The 18686-nt window shown below is 32.4% G+C and overlaps 3 protein-coding genes across 4 annotated transcripts; all 3 read right to left on the bottom strand.

Annotated features, from left to right (window-relative positions):
* Positions 1-839: 839 nt before the first annotated feature.
* Positions 840-2725, bottom strand: LOC123916771 (delta(8)-fatty-acid desaturase 1-like). Its single transcript, XM_045968304.1, has one exon. The coding sequence runs from the start codon at positions 2596-2598 to the stop codon at positions 1240-1242; it is 1359 nt and encodes a 452-aa protein (XP_045824260.1). The 5' UTR covers positions 2599-2725; the 3' UTR covers positions 840-1239.
* Positions 2726-6475: 3750 nt separating this feature from the next.
* LOC123916757 lies at positions 6476-11677 on the bottom strand. 2 transcript variants are annotated; one of them, XM_045968291.1, is made up of 6 exons: positions 11474-11677; positions 10602-10684; positions 9410-9531; positions 8674-8838; positions 7878-7971; positions 6476-7773 (listed from the first exon to the last, which is right to left on the bottom strand). In XM_045968291.1, exons 1-6 carry the CDS (start codon positions 11639-11641, stop codon positions 7527-7529), a joined length of 879 nt encoding a protein of 292 aa, XP_045824247.1. In that variant the 5' UTR covers positions 11642-11677; the 3' UTR covers positions 6476-7526. The 2 variants fall into 2 exon arrangements, 1 of the variants encoding a protein (XP_045824247.1); XR_006812258.1 differs by having other exon boundaries at positions 7714-7773; positions 7878-7966; positions 11474-11672.
* Positions 11678-13578: 1901 nt separating this feature from the next.
* On the bottom strand, positions 13579-17336 carry LOC123916748 (protein indeterminate-domain 7-like). Its single transcript, XM_045968279.1, has 3 exons — positions 16741-17336; positions 15842-16241; positions 13579-14888 (listed from the first exon to the last, which is right to left on the bottom strand). Exons 1-3 carry the CDS (start codon positions 16892-16894, stop codon positions 14054-14056), a joined length of 1389 nt encoding a protein of 462 aa, XP_045824235.1. The 5' UTR covers positions 16895-17336; the 3' UTR covers positions 13579-14053.
* Between the last annotated feature and the right edge of the window lie 1350 nt (positions 17337-18686).

Below are 18686 nucleotides of genomic sequence, written 5' to 3'. Positions count from 1 at the left end.
TTGTATGGTTTCTTGTTTTCTACAGCCCATAACAACACTTGGGTTGGGACCATAACAATGCAGAATGAACAGAAATCAACAATGTAAGTTAAAAAGTGAAGCTTCCTTTCAGGTTAAGTGTGTTTGTTTGAATGGTGGGCAACTGTCATCGCGAGTTAGAGCAACCCCACCATGTTTTTTAGATGTGTGTTTGGCGAAGTTTATTAACTACTTGAGTTCAATTATTTGGTTTGTCAATTCTGACTATAGATAGTTACTACTAGTTAGGGACATGTCATTATTTGTGAACCTACATCATCATGATGTGAATGTCCAAAGCTGTTGATAGCATATCCATTATAGATCACCAAAAGGTGATTAGGTAAAAAACATTGAAAAATGAGGAAGCTTATGCTATAACAAGTAATAACCTAACCTGTTTCAAGTTTCCACCCTTTTAAGTGAAACAAACCCATTTCACTTTAGTTCACGAGACAGCTTATGCTGTGTAGGAAACATGTGAAATTTATTTAGTAGATTTCAATAAAAAAAAAATAATAATAATTGCTTCCTTTATCATAGAAGTTTCAATTCTTAGATCTTTCAACCAATGTTGTCAATGGCAAGATGGCGCCACAAAATTGGCCATGGAGGTAAGCCAAAAACCCGCGACCAATATCCGCCAAATATTCGCCATGGCCGGTATTTGACAGCACTTTATTCAACACATCCTTGTGGTGAAGTAGCATAAGAAATTGAAAAGAACAGTTAGAATCTTCAACATACAAAGCAGCATAATTCAAATTAATTTGTTTGTATCAATCACTAAAAATTCAACCAAACTGAGAGGAGCCAGAAAATTGCAAAAAGTAATTCATTTCGGAGAACTCGAATTTAACATATATAGTACATTCTTTTGCTCCAAACGACAATGAATTCCAAGGCATAACACAAATCGTTATGTAGTAGAAATACACATTGCCGCATAAGGAAATCAAACAGACATAAACTAAACATTGCACTTACATCCATTACTCAATCATGAAGATGAGCAAAAATAAAATACAAAAATCTATAAAACCTCAGAAGAACCGGTATCAATAGTTTGTTTCTTACCTATCTCTTGAAACAATATCACGCAGCTAAGACAACTAGTGATCGAATCTAAGCCTCTAAGCAATTTGCAAATCAGTTATTCTTTCACCAAATTGTCAATGACAGCAAAATCTTACGAAGCTTCACTCGAACAAACTCGTTGTTTTAACCATGAGTATTAACAGCTTCCCAAACTAAATTTCTCGGAACCGGTTTAGTAAGATCCCGAGCCTGCAAAGCAGCATTCCTCAACGTCTGAATCGTAAGCACATTAGCCTTCCAGAAAGACACACAAGTATAAGGAAGATTATGTTTTTTGCACAGATCCTTAACCAAAGGCGATATCTTCCTCAAATTACACCTCGGAAGCCGCGGAAACAAATGATGTTCAACCTGAAACTGCAAACCACCATGAAACCAATCCATCCAAGAAGAACACTTAACATCAAGAGTCCCACTAGCTTGTTTCTCAAACCAATCATGAGCCGTCGGTGGACCGACATAAACACTAGCCGAAAAATGATTCAAAGTGAATTGAACATGTTGAATACCAGTAACAGAAAAACTAGCAATCACAAACAAAACCCTTTCACCCCAATTAGGTAAACAAGAAACCAACAAAGGGTACCAAGTCCAAAACAAAAGTAACCCTAAAAGTTCCATTTTTCTATTAGGCACTTTTCTATTAGACAACAACAAGAAAAAAGATTGAGCAAACAAATTCAACCTAGCAAAACACATAACAGGATAATAACTCCAATGTTGATAACTAACTAAAAACCTAGCAAATGAATCAAAATTCATTTTTCTACCATAAAAACAAGAAGTGAGTGAAGTAAAAAACTTCGAAGACACGACGAAAAAAGGTAAATGTTGAAGATCAGGATCAAAATCAAGACTATTACAAGCAATATGATGAGCATTATGATTCCATTTCCACCATTCAATGCTTATACCAGCAAGAACATTACCAGAAAGAATCTGAACAAAACGGTTCCATTTTTTGTCCTTCATAACCGTATAATGACCAGAATCATGACCAATCCAACCACTTTGAATCCATAAAAAACCCATTAACCCACCACAAAGAACATGAACAACTTTACTGTCGGAAAACAGAACACCATAAACACTGAAACAGAACATAACAGAGATTAACGAAAGTAAGAACAAAACACCATGTCCTTTATCTTCAAACAAACCCATTTTAGTGAGTTCAGAGAAAAGACTCCGGTAATCACGGGAAACCTCGGAGACAGCGTAGTCACGGAGATAATGGCCGGTGAAAAAATTGTCAAGATGTTTGTAAGCAGTGGGTGGATGAAAAGCTAGGAATGCGTCAGTGACATCTTGGCCGGCGAGGTTTAAGAGAGGAAGTTCGCCGCCGGGATGGTGGTTGGACCATTTGGAAACGTCGTAGATCTTGCCGTCGATGGAGATCCATGCGTCGCCACGTTTGTTGTGTTTTTGAAGTTGTTGTAACGAAATGTAGGTTGGTTTTGGTAACGGTTCAGTTTGTGCCATTGTTTGTAGGTTACAAAGAAAAGAAGATAGAAAAAATAAAGTGTGTGTGTGTTGTGAAGTGTTTGGTGATTTTTTAGGTCTTTTTGTAGAGGGAAATGAGGATTGTAGTAAGTAGTAGTAGATAGATGTAGTGATGATGATGATTGTATGACTAGATAAGTAAGGACATGTCAATTAAGGTAAATTAGGTCTCATTTGATTTTTTACTTTTTAAGTTGATTTTACATTTTGAATTCTATTTGACTTAAATTATATATTTGGTCAATTAAGTTATTTTTAAGTTTTATTGGTCTTGGATAACAACCACCGCCGGCCCTAAAACTCTTTTTGATTTTCTTCTTCTTCTCTCACCCATAGAGGGGTGGTTTTAGGTCAATTTTTGGCCTAAAATCACCGCTTTACATTTTTTTCTTCTTGCTTTTTAATACAAATAAGTGATTTTCACATAGTTTAAGTCTTATAGTTTTGTTTTCATCTTTGCGATTTTATCCTTTGTTTTGATTTTCAGTATTGTTGTCCCGTCTTAGTGCGGAGTATTGTTGTCCCGTCTTAGTGCGGAGTATTGTTGTCCCGTCTTTGTGCGGTGTTCATTTGTTTCAGGTTTGAAGATTAAGGTTGATCAAGTGCAGATCCAATCAATGACTTTTGTACCATCAACGCTACAGATCCGGCGACATGAATGTTCCGGAAACTTCAATATAGTCAATTATGTAGGCTTTTACAATATGCCGTTTGATGCTATTAACACGGATGCTGTGAGTTTGTTCGCAGATTCATCCTTTTTGTTTTTAGCGATTTTGATTTGTATTGCATCGATGTACTCTTATCAATTTGAATGAATGAATATCTTTTATTTAGTCAAAAAAAAAAAAGTTTTATTGGTCTTTGTTTTCGTAAAAAAAAAAAGTTTAATGATATTAAAGTTTAAAAAAAGTTTATTGGTCAATTAAGATGAAGTTTTATTGGTCTTTTTTTGGGTAACTGAAATCCATTTAATTTTAATGATAGCTTTTGAGATAATTGAAATCCATTTAATGATATTTTTATTAGTCCATTTAAGTTTTATTAGTCTTTGTCAAAAGAAAAGTTTTACCTGGTTGAAAGGATATTTTTCTTTCTCATTTTGATTCATAAGTTACAAATGCATATCCTTTAACAATTATTATGTTTCTTTTCTTTATGTTAAATTATAAATGTTAAATATTTTAGTTATTTGTTGTATCTTTTTTCGTTTATGCACGTCGAGTATTTTTTATGTTTATGTTTATTTTATCTTCTTACTCAATTAGACGCTTAATCATCAAAATATAATGTTATGTAGATGATATTTAACGAACTCGAATAAAACTTACGTAAAAGACAAAAGTATTTAACATTTGTCACTAAAATAGAATGAAAACTTTTCAAAATCAAAATAAAACTGAAAAATAACTTATATCATATGGAATAAGACGTGTAATTTACTTCTTTTATAATATATCATGATTTTTTTTCGATATTTCAACGAATTTGATGATAAGCTAATTTAAGAAATAATTCCCTCTCATTATTACACATTAGGAAAATATAATTTGAGATTCGAAAAGATTTTTTTTTTGAGATCCGAAAAGATAAATTATACTATTTTTATTTAGAATTTACTTTAATAATTTAATAAGCTAATTTACAAGAGAACTTATACAAATGATATTACCTATATCTCAAATTACAAGTTATTTTTTAATTAAAAAATTACAAAATTTTCTTAATTATGTTTATGTTAGGTGTGTTTGTGTTAGGCGTGGCGCGCATATGTTCGTGCTTGTGTGTTAGACCTTGTTAGGCTTGGCGTCGCGTTAGCATGTGTGTGCTCACTTGTATTGACCATATGACTTGTAACTCTATATAAAACACTTTTTATGTGATGAATAAACTAGAGAACACCATTTAGAATCGACAGTTTAGATAAAAGAAATTACAATTTTTTATTTATTTATTTAAACTATTTTAAGTTTGAACCGTCCAATTTTAATCCAAGGGTTAATTTAATCTGAGTGAGTGTCACGTAGTGGTTGTAACTTGTGTTGATCGTTGATTGAGTCATAGGACACAAGAATGCCATGCACATGTGATGTGGGATATTTTGAAAGCAACGTTTTTGGCAGCGTGGCTCTCTCTTCTCATTCTATTGGCTGAATGCCAATTAAAAGATTCTTTCTTTTTAAATATGTGACTCTAGTGTGGACAAGTAAGCACCACTCCTTCCCAAGGAGTGCTCCACTCGTCTCCAATAGTAAACCCATAACCTTCACATGGTTTAGTGTATGTTTGATTTCAATTCTGGAGTATCCAGAATTGATTCTGGACGTGTAAAATTGATTCTGACTTGTTTGATTTCTCAAAAGAAGAATTGATTCTGCCTCAAGAATTGATTCTACTTGAAGTTAGAAATCGTAGCTTCTGATTCTAGAATTGATTTTTACACTCAAATTTTTTGTTCAAATCACTTTTTCATGAATATATCCAAACATAAACCACTTCAGCTTAAAATCAATTTTGGCCAGAATCAATTTTACAGAATCAATTCTGCCAAAATCAATTCTCTCCGCCGCAGAACCAAACACACGCTTAAAGTAAAAGAGACATATTGTAATTCTTATATAGAGGCCGGAGTTCAAACCCTACTTATCCACCTTAACTACTTGACAAAAAAAATGAGTCGAGCTACAGCTACAAGATTATAAGACAGCAAACAATTTATGCATAAATACATCTATCAAAGGAGGAGTTTATTAGCTGTAAATAATACAGTCTGTCCACTGAAAATAAATACTATAAGATAACATATTTTCTTTGCCATAAAATGTTAAAAGTTGTCTTCGAAGAAGATAAGAGGGAATGAATGAACGTTAGTCACGTTGAGCAACATAAGCAAACATTGGAAATTTGGAACGTTTGGTGCACTCCAAAGGAAATTAGAATAGAAGGGGGCAGGGGCAACAAGTGGAGCACAAATTGAGGGGAGAAATGTACTTTTAATACAATAAATAAATAAATAAATAAATAAATAAATAAATAAATCAGGGTCTTGTTAATGCGGAAGTGCTCTTTAAAAATTGCGTTAAAAAAAAGGACTTTTTAAATTTTTTATCTTAACTAAGTAATTCGTCTTAGATTTAATTCTCATTAGCTCTATTGTAAATATAAAAAAATAAAGTCATTAAATTTGGTCTAGTGGTAAAAGCTTTTGATAATATTCTGAGTTCGATCCCCAATTCATTATAAAAAAATAAATAAATAAATAAAATTCATTTAATACATACTCTAACATATTTTGAAACTTCTTAAAAAATATTCCTAAAAGACTCATTAACATTTTCCTTAAAAAAAACAATCATGCCAAAAGTATGAAATGAGACCAACAGAAAGTTGAATCTGTCGCAACCTAGTGTCACGATTAGCTTTTTAGAATATGCCACCTGAAGATGCTTATGTCTATGCAAAATATCTTCAGCCACATAATTCACTTCTCTCCTCTTCATTTTATTTTAATTTATTTTCCTTTTTTCATTCTCCTACAACTTTAACTTTAACTTTTAAACAAAAAATAAAGAAGGAAGTTTCGTCCACAAATCCTAGCTCAACTGATAGAAATGTCAAAATTACTAGTTTCGGACATCAGGACCGGAGTTCGAACCCCGGTTACTCATGCTAAGAAAAAATACACTTTTAAAGTATTGGATAGACAAGTTCCAAAACATAATTTTCTTATTAATAAGCTTAACTAGTACCCCGATGATACTATTTAACATTTTCCTTTTAAAATTATATTACTTTATTTGTTTTCTTAACAAGTGTTTCGAAGACATTAACATTTTCCTATTGTTAACTCATTTCATTCATACTCAACAACAAATCATATCTTTAATATAGCCACGAAAAGTGAGGAGTCATATAATGCAAACAAGACAAATCACGTTTGTTTCTGTATGAAGTGTATGGCCATGATATCACATTGAGCTTCAAAACAAAATTGAGCTCAACATGTAGTGTGTGACTCATGATTATCATTGAACATTAATTTCCATTTCTGAATGAAGTGTGCAAAATGTTGTGGCCAAAAGTAAATCTGTAAAAGAAGTATTGTAGTAGGTAGTCTGTCCTATCAACTCTGTAATAACAGTCAGCTTCCAAGCAAGCAGGGGCCAATCTAAGGGGAAGCACACCATGACCCCCCCTAAAAACTTCACTTTGATAATGCAATAACATAGTACTGTGTGCCCCTCCAGTTTTCAGTATGTAGGATAAAAATATTATGTGCCCCCTTCCTGCTTTTAGCAACATGTTTGTCATACTAAAGTAAGTGTCCTAATTTTTTCTGGTCAAGTCTCATAGATAACACTGTCTTGGGCCTAACTTGACTTAGACTTCTTGCTCTGTCCCTGTCTCTGAGATTAATTGTTATGGACTTCTGGTAGTTGCCATTCAATTACACATTGGCTGTGACTGTGACTGCTCACTTATGATAACAACAATTCAATCAACATATGTTCTATTTACCAGGCGAGTGGCGTTCGAAGTTCAAACTCACGAGATAAATCAACAGTGAATGCATATAAATCACTTTCACTCTTTTATATGTTCTATCTACCAGATGAGCGGTGTTGACATTCATGATATCAAAACTGACAGTAAATGCAAGAGCATAAACTCTTTAACAGCAACAATAAGAGTTTAATGTCAGATAGATAACCTGGCAATAATGATGCAGTAGTACTTGTCAGACGTGCAATTGTTGAGGTCCAATAATGAGAAACTTGGGCAATATTGGTCAATTTTCTTTGACTTGCGACAGCTAAAAATTATTGGCTGCCTGGTTAGTACTGTCCATCTTTATTTGTAGAATGATATATTAAAACGAGGGACTGGATCCACATATTCTGCAAGGACTAGAATCGTGAATGGATAGGTTTATCTACTCTTCCAAATCGTGTCTGCTTAGATGTATTGTTTTCCTTATCATTATGAACCTTGATAAATTCCAAAACTAAGCTGGTCAATTCATCTTGATGATAAGTGTATTCATGATCAGCCCCTTCTATGATGCACAATTCATGATTTAAGATGAACTTAGAAAACTCTAAAGCATCTTCTGCAGGTACAGTTTCATCCATGGATCCGTGAACTGTCAACACCCTGTTTCAATATCGATCAAGTGACAAGTAACAGTAAAACATGAAGAACTGTTTGGTTTCAAATTTTATGAGATGCATGTTATTAGATGTAATCACAAACCTTACCTGCAATTTTCAGGGATGGATAAGCAGGCAAGATGGGTTATAGTATTTAGACGGTCCATTAAACTTTCTTCAGTAACACGGAACATAATCTTCCCTACCACAAGAAAAGGTATATGTCAATCAGACTGGTTAAATTTGAAGTAAATTGACAAGAAGCGAAGACTGTAGACAATGTCTTCAGTAGCTTTTAGCAGTCAGTAGTAAAATGTAGCATCTGTTAGAAATCACGGGATCAAAGAGTTGAAGATGAATCTCATAAGAGAAATAAGCTTGAGAGCTTGATATGAAGGAAAAACCTTGAGTATTCATATTGAATTATTGAATAAAAGATGATGAAATGTGTACATATATTAGTTCTATTTATAGAAATAAGCTTGACAGCTTGATATGAAGGAAAAACCTTGAGTATTCATATTGAATTATTGAATAAAAGATGATGAAATGTGTACATATATTAGTTCTATTTATAGAACTCAACTAGTAACTAATAGAGTAACCAACTCTAACTACCAACTAACTCTATTAATTTCTACATTCTAATAGCATCAAGAGGAAGCTGAAAAGGATGATATCAACTGTGGAATAAAAATACCACATACTGATGAAGAGGTGTCACCATTGAACACCAACAATAGATATTATCAGAACCATGAGAGAAGTCAACTCACTTTTTTTTTCATTGTTAACATAAAGTCAAAATGTTCATGGCAGCAAAAGAACAAAGAAGCAAGAAAATGTTGACCAATAAATGATAGATGAATAGATGATTGACAAATATTTACATTTCATAGCTCACCTTTTTTGTTTTTAACATCTATAAATCCATCTTGTTTGATCTTTTGTATAAAATTTTCACCCAGGCGACTCTCCATACCTCTTGCTAGGTTAAACCGGCCAGAGATATTGACAACAGTATCAATATCCTTATATTTTGAAGCATATAACAAAACCACGTTACCCCCTGCAGAAACCATTGTAGTGGTGAGTGTGAATTACATGAAAAATGAGGACTGTGAGAAACTTGTAAATGGAAAACTCTATCACATTCAAAGAGAACTTTAGTTCCATTTACCTGCAAACCTACAAAAAATAAAACTGGACAATTATTTATTATATATTCAGTTTAATCAATGTGATCTTCGCCCACTTTTTAGAATCAAACAGAAATTCAATCACATTCACATTGAACTTCAGTTCCATTTACCTACAAACCTACAGAAGGCTACATTCCCCGCAAACCTACAGAAAACTACACTCTCCCCTGAAACTGTATAATTATTTGTTATATATTCAGTTCAGTCAATGTGAACTCGGACAATTTTCTCCAATAATTTCAAAAACGTTTTCATCAATAAGTTGTACATGTCCCTACCAAATATTGGTCAATTTTCCGTCACTATAGATCAACGCTACGCCTAACTCTGAGAAACAATTTCAAACTGCCATTGAAATATCCCTTATAAGTTGTCTGTTTAGTCGATTACAAAATTCAGTTTCAAATAATAAGCATAAGTGCATAACAGTAATCTGACCTTTACTATGACCAACAATTGCAATAATTACATATTTCTTCTCACGGAAGTGTTGGACTATAGCTCGTAGGTCTTCAACTTCTCTGTAGTAGTTACCATACTGAAATGAACCTTCACTTTCCCTAGAAAACAATTTAGTGAGTGATTAGCAACCAAAAAAAAAATTCAATATTAAATGATTTTTGTTCTATTTTAAAATGTGGCTTCATTCCAAGTTTATTAAAAATAGAACGAAGTCCCCATGAGCTTAGCTCAGTTGGTAGGGACATCGCATTTTATATATGCAGGAGCCGGCGTTCGAACCCCGGACACTCCACTTATTCACCTTAAGGGTGGAATTTCTAGCCACTAGGCTACTTGACCAAAAAAATTGAATGAAGCCATGAATGGAACAATATATTATTTGCAATCTATGCTATTGCACAATATGTTTAGTTGCAGCAGTACACTTGTATCTTTAAGGAGGTCTCTTTGACACAGTAACTGATATGTGACAAGATTTGACATTCAAGTTCTGTTGGGATTAAAGAATGTGGTCTAGTTAAGAGGGTTTCCCTAACAGACACTTGATAAGGGATTGGACAGCTTTGTTCAATTGAAATTTTCTTCTGTTTTTTGTTTTGAGTTAATAAAGTCATCCTTGAACCTTCAACTAACTGCTTAAGCATTTAGGAGAGTTAGTCTATGAAAGAATTTTGCTTTTTAACATGGATCCCTTAGGTAACATTGGCACGCAGATAAAATGGAAAGGAACGAACTGTTTTGTTATGTTTTCTTAATTTTTTAAACCTTTTGTCCCGTTTTCTTCTATTATGTTCTGTTTTTTACTTGTCTACCAAACACTATCTTATTATCTCCCATATCGATACTGTCGTATCTTAATCCTCCAAACTCATTGTAAGCATATTCTCTATGGTTGAATTTCTTGTTCTACAAAAGAATAAATAAGTATTCCCAATATTCATATAATATGTAAATAATCAATCATAGGCAAAAATTTGCAATTTTAGTTGCTGATTATTCTTGGAGTTCATACCACCGCACAGATCTAAAAAATAAGTAACTGATAAGAAAAAGGCATATCTTTTCCGAACAAATTAAACTACCCATAACAGAAATGTTTATATTCCTTCCCTTAATAAATTAGTAATTCATTAGTTAATACTGTTTTCCGCTTTGCTGAGGAGCTTACCCATTTCCGGCAAAGTCAAATCGGAAGGCATTGATCCCATCTTTTTCCAGAGCAGCAGCAAGGTTTACCATGGGGATCCTTTCCTAGATATCATTCAATCCTTAAGTACTAAATATATAGTGAGTGCATAATTTAATTATTTGAGGAAAAAAAAAAAAGGTTATTATCATGTAAAAGTATCACTAGTCACTACATAGAAAGACATCCCAACTATATTGGCACTCCATACTCTAACAATAGTGAGTGCATAATTTAATTTGTTTGGAGATATATTAATCTAAAACTATGCAGAATACGCTAAAAGAAACTATTTTTCTTTAAATGATTTAACTGAGGAACACTAGTTGCTACTAACACATATAATCACTCCTGCTGAATGTATTTAATATAGCTATATCATTTTAAGTACTGAATCTTTTCAATTAATCTGTGAAGCCAAGTATAGAAGCACGACCTTGGCCAATTATATGTGAACTTAACCTATCTTTGGAGGTTTACAGGCTGCAGGGATGGGAAAAGAAGGGTAGCGTAGCGTAGTGAGAAAATTACTTTACCTAGTGTAGATGTTTAAGCAAGGAAAATTTCCTTCCCTCACTTGGGAGTTAAAATAAATGCATAGGGCATTCTCTTAATCAATAATAAGCTCTTTTCACTCATCATCCCCTGAATTTAAGCTTGAAAATTTTCAGAACTTCATAAATGAATCATCCAATCTCATGTTTAGATCATTTTCATCTCCCCTCAATTCCTTAATTTAAGGGGGCATTTAGGGTATGCTTTGTTGACTTATTTGAGTTTATCCACTTGCATAAGCATAAATGACTCAAAATGAAAAAAGAAAAGTAATTAACAGTAAAATGAGAAGGAGGAACCTTGGAAGATTGAAAACCATGGCAGACGATAACAAGTGAAGTGGAAGACGCATCGTGTAATATGCCGACCAGATTTTCTCCGTCGGAGTTTGTTACGCTCATTCTCCTTTGTCTAACAGAATCAGCCATAGCCTCTAAATCACTCAAAATGCACAATTTATCTCGCATACCCCAAAATGCAATCAAATGTTCATTTTTTTTTATAAGATAAAAATTTAAGAATAAGCAGGATATATATATATATATATATATATATATATATATATATATATATATATATATATATTTATAAGTAAAAAAACAATTACAATACAATGTCACCATAATACACTTCAATTTCAATTTCAGAAATTATTCATTTTTAAAATTTAATTAATGAAATATAAATAATTAATATAGTAGAATAATTTAAATAACAATTTTTAAATATATTAAATCATAATTTTTAATAATAAAAATTCGATGGAGGACCAAAAATGAGTGATTTTAGGATAAATAAGGTAACCAATTTCGTGAAAGGATGAAAATAGATGGGTCAAAACTATAATTAAGCTAATTTGTAAAGAGTGGAGATCTATTTTAGTTCTTCACAAATTTGAAACGGCACAATTCAATTGCTAACAAAAATAAAACCTAAATTAGTCGCTGACATTTTCATATTGGGGACAAATTATTTCCTCTATTAGAATGAATCAATGACTAATTTGTCTTCAATATAAAAATGTCAAAGATTAATTTAATTATTTTTTTGTCAAGAATTGAATTGTTCGATCTAAAATTTGTGAGAGATTATTTTAACGTCTTCAATTTTGAGAGTGATTATCAAAATGTGGTTAACGTCATCACCAATGATGACACTCAATGCTAACAAACTTGAGACCATTTTAAATAGGAATAGGTCATTTATTTAATTTAATGCTAGTTGCAATCTGCTAGCTTTTACTAAGAGATAAACTAAAAGTGTCGTTCATAATCTTGCAAGAACGTCTATATTTCAATCTAGCTCACTACCTTCCCCGCCTCAATGTATTGCTACTTATATTCATGATTTAAAAATAAATTTTTGGTCCTATAAATTTCAATTAGTCTCAATAAAACAAAAAATCTAATTTTTGTATCCTCTAAAAGTTCTTGTTTTCACTTTTATTCCAATTATAAGGTCAAGCCTTATTTGACTAACATAATCTAGCCAAATGCGGCACTTCCACGTGGGCTTTTATTACCAACATGGCAACGTAAAAAAAAATTATATTAATCTATATATGATTAAATATATTTTTAGTTGAGTCTACCACTCTTACCGCGAGACAAACTCTTGTGCGGAATGCTCTCGTTAATATGGGTGTGAGCATGGGTCTAGACTTCACATATATGACAATGTCTAGTTAAATGAGTAACACGCTGTTAGCTGATGCTATGGGGATTGCTACCCCTAGAATTATTGTCGTCTAGTTTATTTTTTCCTTGAGCTTAGGCCTGTTTTGTATAAAAAAAAAAACTAAATTTAATCATAAAAAAATTATTTGATTAGGGGAGAGAGGGTTGGGAGTGAGACGAGGAGGGAGGAAGAGAGAACGAGCAAGAGAGACGTGAGAGGGAGGGAGAGAACAATGGCTGAGGGGGAGATAGGGAGAAAGAGAGGGAGAGAAAAAGAGATCTCACTCCCTCGTCCTCACTCTCCATATATTTCCTTCTTTCTACACCGCCTCTCTCCCCTCTATTTGTCTATCCCTCTTTCACTCGTTCTCTTCGCCTCTCTCACTTTCACTTTCTTTTAAAGAATGTAATATTTAGTATAGGAATTTTGTTAAAAAATTCTCAAATAGTTAACATACCTACAAATTAATTAAACCAAAAGTGAAAAGAGATGTAATATTTTATTAAATTTTACTAAAAATAGTGAGATATACATTTGAACTTTTTTAAAGGTTTATATTAGATAAAATCATATTAACTATTGTATTTTTTGTACGTATAATAAAATATTAAATATCAAAATAAAAATTTTAAAATAGAAAAAATATTATGAACATAAACCATAACTTATTAAGATTATACATTTATTAATAGAAAATGATATCACATTATGCTAGTGAGAAAGTTCCTGAAGAACTCCAAATATCAAGTGCATAGATAGATTTATTCTTGCGTCGAAATAAAAAAGATAGATTTATTCTGAATTCCTCTTTGGATAGAAAATTAATCGATCTCTAGTCATGATTAATAGATCACATTCTCTTTGTAGTCAAAACTTCTCCGCATTTACACAATCAGTCATCGATAGTCGTTCGATCAAGATGGAACCGTGTAAATTTAAACTTGATATTTTTAAAATATAAACCAAAAATTGAAGTTTGCTTTTTTTTTTTGCCCTTCTGGTCAAGATCGGATGACTATCAATATTTCTGATTGCGTGAATGTGTCAACAACCCGACTACATTGAATTCAATTTCATGATTAACCTACTAGCAAGATGTGGTTGGTCAGCGTGGAAAGGAACTCGATCGGTTGTGAGGGAATAATCAATCATGTGTGTCACACGGGTTCCTGCTAAACAAATATATATACTTCGTACCATGTTTAGCCTCGACGCCAAGGAGTTTGGTTTTGATTTTGCTTACCATATGATAAAGAACCCAAAGGATCATCAATTCCAGAAATACTAAACAACAAGTCATCTCTTTGTGAAAATGCACCAAGACTCAAAAAATCCCTTGTCATTTCATCATCATTGACTATGGCACCACCACTCTTAATAATGTTGCTTTTACCAAAATTGGAATATTGTTGACTCTGAAAGTTATTATTATCTATTTGTGGATCAAACATTCCCCTCATACTCATAGCAGCATTAACACTTTCAAATTGTGATGAATGTGATGAAGAATTCTCATTACCAAATATCACATCATGCAGCAAAAGAGAAGATTCTTCTGTATTAGTAACAGCTTTATTTCCATATGAAGCCAAATAGTGAGAAAAACCAGCAGTACTATTCACTATTTCATGATCACGTGAAGTCATATAAGGCACGTGAGTTTGCATTAAGTGGGGTATGCAAGGTTCTGTTTTGCTTACTGTTACACCAATTTGTGATGCTTTTTGCAGTAAAGCAGTGGCAGACATGTGAGGAGAAGAAGTAGTGATAATATTGTTGGAGTTGAAATTTGAATGAAACAAATTTGTAGGGTTAGGGTTTTGATGATAATGGCTAAAATGAGTAGGGAGTAATTGTTGTGGTGTACTTGAAGAAGGGAACCATGATGGTATTATTTCTGGTCTTATAATATTGAAGTCTTGTTCTTTTTTTAGGGATGGTAGTTGGAAACTATGAGAAGAGAAAAGAGGGTTTAGTGCTGCACTCTCTTGTGATAAAACATCACAGAAGGCTCTATGAGTGATGAAACTGTCCCTTCTGCAACAAAAAACAGACAAATGATTATAATATGCAATGCAGCATAATGAGACATTCTAATATGGGGTGACCTCAGAAAAAGTTCAAAATGAATCCTTAAGTAATATAGTGAATTTTATAATACAACAATAGGAAAGAGATGTAGTATTTTATTAAAATTTACTAAACATAATAAGATTATCCTTTTATTTGTTGCTAAAAAAGATATAGAATATGATAAAGTTGATATTCTATCTTATCATTGTCAGCCCTCTTATTATCATATCATATGTGCTTCTATTCTATATATTGACCATCAAAGAGAACCTTAACTCATCATATACCTTTTCTCCGAAGACATCAATTCTACTGTTCACTTGTGAGGGTGGCCATGTAAAATCAGAGTTTTTTTTGCTCTGAATGAACTGACTCAACACATAAAATAACACTGAAAGAATTTGAACTCACCTTACGATAACTTTTATTATTTAATGGAAAAATGAAACTCACCTCACGAAAATGCCATAATTAATTTCATCCGTTACTTTTTAAGTTGTCATTTTAATTATTTTTTTTCTGTACAATGTCGTTTTAAATTTTTATACATGCCAAAAAAAAAAACAAATACTAGTATGTTTTATTATTTTTAACATAGGGATATAATAATTTATCTTTTTCTATAATACACTTATTCATCTTTTTAATTTGATTGAATTATACTTGTAAGCTTTTGGTGAAATTTTCATTTATTTTAGTATACCATGTAGTTTTGAACTTATGTGTATGTCACATTGCATATTCATACAACAATTTTCATGCATTATAGGTACTGTTTAACCACACTTTTTTACTGTTTAAAGTACTCTTCAACTTTTTGCATTTTTGTCTCACTATTGAACATGCCATGAGATTAATAATTTGGTTGTTGGGATCTATAATAATCAAATTATAAACTAATAAAGATTCTTAATTACCTTGAGAAAAGGGTTCCACAGTCACACTTATACTCTTTAGTGCCACAAATTTTAGAATGAGCTTTCCAATCAGATTGAACTGCATAACGTTTAGAACACTTCTCACACTTCCATTTCTTCTCACCATGCTTCCTAAAAAAGTGCTTCTTGATTCCAGTTAAGTCACCAAGTGCTCTTGAAGGTTCATGGTGAACACATGTTGATTCTGGACAAACATATACTTTCTTTCTTATGATTTCTTTGCTGTTTCTTTTCTTTAGTTTCCATGGTAAATTATGTCCTCTTTTATGAAGCTGAAGATTTTGATCTCTTTGAAAACCTTTGTTACAAATCTCACAAATGAACCTGTTTGTTGCCAACAAAGTTTGGGGACTCAAAGCTATCACTTCTGCCTCAGGGTCTGAAAACAAAACCAAATCAACATTTCAGCCACAAATATTAATTCAATTGTATAACAATATAACATCAATAAATATAAGAAGATACTAGGTTGTTGACAAAGACTCTATCTATGTAGCACTGTTACTTCATATTAAAGATGTCGGCCGGTTTCTTTAAGGTAATGCTCAATTACTTTAGAGACTCAACCAATCTATGTATACTTCAGATTAAAAATGTGTCTCAGTAACATACATGGTTATATTTAGTTACTTTTAAAATTTATTATCCGTGTTTACGTGTCAATTAATGCCAGTATTAAGTATTCATTGTCCTATGTTCTATATATTTTTGTTTTTGGTAACCCTACTCCTTGGTGGACAACCCTACTCGGAGAGATCGCCTGCAAATCCACCAAGGAAAGGAGGTTTGTCCATGCACATATGAAAGATCTCTCCGAGTAGGGTTTTGCACCAATAAAAACATGTATATACAAGTATTTAATTGGTATGATTTATTACCTGGATGACCAGGAAGATTTCTCTTCCTTTTGGTTTGTGGTTCTAGATTTGTTGAAGCTTTTCCATTCTTGGTTGCTGAATTAGAAGGACTTATTTCACTTGAAACAGATGTCAAATTTGACATATTTTCATCCACCGACAAACCTTTCATCATCTCTATGACTCAAATCTTACAGCTAGCTAGAGTCTGCTTCGTGGTCTAGCTAGCGTAAGTGGTTGATGAACAGTGTGTATGACTGTTGTAAACTCTGAGCTACCGAGTTCGATTCTTAATCATAAAAAAAGCTGTACTAGAAAAGGAAGACAAAGATGAGAATTATAGGTGAATAGATCTCAAGGTGGATTTACTTCAAAGTTATATACACATCCAAATCAAGAATTTGGTAAGCATAGTTAGTTTCCTACTAAGTGTGGAAATTTCAGGACTTGTTTGTGTGTGTGTGAATGAGAAAGAGAGAAGAATTTTGTGGATTAGAAATTAAAGGGTTGCTTTGAAAGCTGGCATGGCACGTACAAGACCAAAATACACAAAGCAAATTTGGCTTGTTATGAATTGTGCACTTTCTGTCTTTTCCTCTTTTTTCTTTCTCCCTTGCTCAATAATTGCATTACATTATATCATTATGATATGCATCAATGCATGTGTCTCACTTAAAAATGTTATTATAATTTTATTATTATAATAAAATCAATATCGATAAATATTTTCTCCGGTCACTATTATAAACAAAATTCATTTTTTAATTTAATTGAATAATTAATATATCTGATCTATATATATTATAGTACTTATTTAATGAATTTAAAATTAATTTTTTACGAATAATAAATCAAAGGGAATAGTAAATAAATATGTGGCATATTGATTGATTATTGAAGCAAACATTCTTCTCCATATAAAAAGTAGAGATAAAGTTAAAGATTATATGGTATGGTCCATGATAGTGGCTGATTAAATATGAACTTTTAACATCTCTCGGGTAAAATAAAACTAAAAAGCAAAACTGCTTTTCCCCTCCTCTCTGTACTCACACAGACACTGCAATGAATAGTTTGTTATCATAGATTCGAATCATCAAATAGCAGACAAAACACAATATTTTTTTTTTTTATGAAAAGGAAAGAAAAACCAGAGGGAAAGAAGGAGTTTGACATTGAGACATGTTGTAGCCATAATCATATTTAACTAGCTAATGTGCACAATTGTTCTCTTCCCTACTTAAGGAATAATGGAAACACAAAACCTAAGGTTAATCCATAAATCTTCAAATGCTATTGATGAAAAGAGCATTAAGATGTGTTGGTTGCACTTCACTATTTCTAACCGGATTTCATGAAGTCTTTTTTTTTTTTAAAATGTGATTGGCATTTTTGCAGTTAAGTTTAAATCATGTATCATCGAAAGTAGTGGGTGTAATTGGACCGGTTTGGATCGGATTTTGGTAAATTTGGTGTCCGAACCAATGAACTCTCGATTGGTTCGGTTTTTGGTGTTTTTCAAAAATGAAACCAAACCAAACTAATTGGTTCGATTTGATTTGAATACTTTAATCGGTTTGCAGTTTTTTTTCCTGATGTATTCCTACTATTAGTTACTAGCGGCCAGACAGGGCGCGTTCCGCGCCTGTCTGTGTAATCCATATTTTCTATTATGCAAATTTATGTTGAAAATTAATCTAAAATTTTCATATATTTCTATTGGAAATGCAGACATTTCATCAGACAGACTATTTTGCATTATTAACTGAGATATACATATTAGAAGAATATCTTGTATGTGTCTGTCCTCATTTGTTATCACTATGCTTAGAATTGTGATGGTACTCTTTTGATTTCACGTCTACCAGCAATACGAAATACAATAAGACATGCTTTGTAAATTGAGCGATACATTTTCAGTAATGAAGAGAAATCGATCTTAATAATTCTATGGCTTACTTTTGATG

Source organism: Trifolium pratense, linkage group LG1 (genome assembly GCF_020283565.1).
Source record: "Trifolium pratense cultivar HEN17-A07 linkage group LG1, ARS_RC_1.1, whole genome shotgun sequence".
Taxonomy (NCBI): domain Eukaryota; kingdom Viridiplantae; phylum Streptophyta; class Magnoliopsida; order Fabales; family Fabaceae; genus Trifolium; species Trifolium pratense.
The sequence above is the reverse complement of the archived record's forward strand: the minus strand, read 5'-3'. Positions and strand labels throughout refer to the sequence as shown.

Bases quoted from the DNA above. Each gene is read 5' to 3' on its own strand.
- LOC123916771 (XM_045968304.1), bottom strand. From the start codon at position 2,598: ATGGCACAAACTGAACCGTTACCAAAACCAACCTACATTTCGTTACAA.
- LOC123916748 (XM_045968279.1), bottom strand. From the start codon at position 16,894: ATGATGAAAGGTTTGTCGGTGGATGAAAATATGTCAAATTTGACATCT. The intron at 16,242-16,740 runs GTAATAAATCAT...TTTTGTTTTCAG, and splicing joins AAATCTTCCTGGTCATCCAG to ACCCTGAGGCAGAAGTGATA. The intron at 14,889-15,841 runs GTAATTAAGAAT...TTTTTGTTGCAG, and splicing joins TGTGGAACCCTTTTCTCAAG to AAGGGACAGTTTCATCACTC.
- LOC123916757 (XM_045968291.1), bottom strand. From the start codon at position 11,641: ATGCGAGATAAATTGTGCATTTTGAGTGATTTAGAGGCTATGGCTGAT. The intron at 9,532-10,601 runs GTAAGCTCCTCA...ATTGTTTTCTAG, and splicing joins TTTGACTTTGCCGGAAATGG to GGAAAGTGAAGGTTCATTTC. The intron at 7,774-7,877 runs GTAAGGTTTGTG...ATATTGAAACAG, and splicing joins TCCATCCCTGAAAATTGCAG to GGTGTTGACAGTTCACGGAT.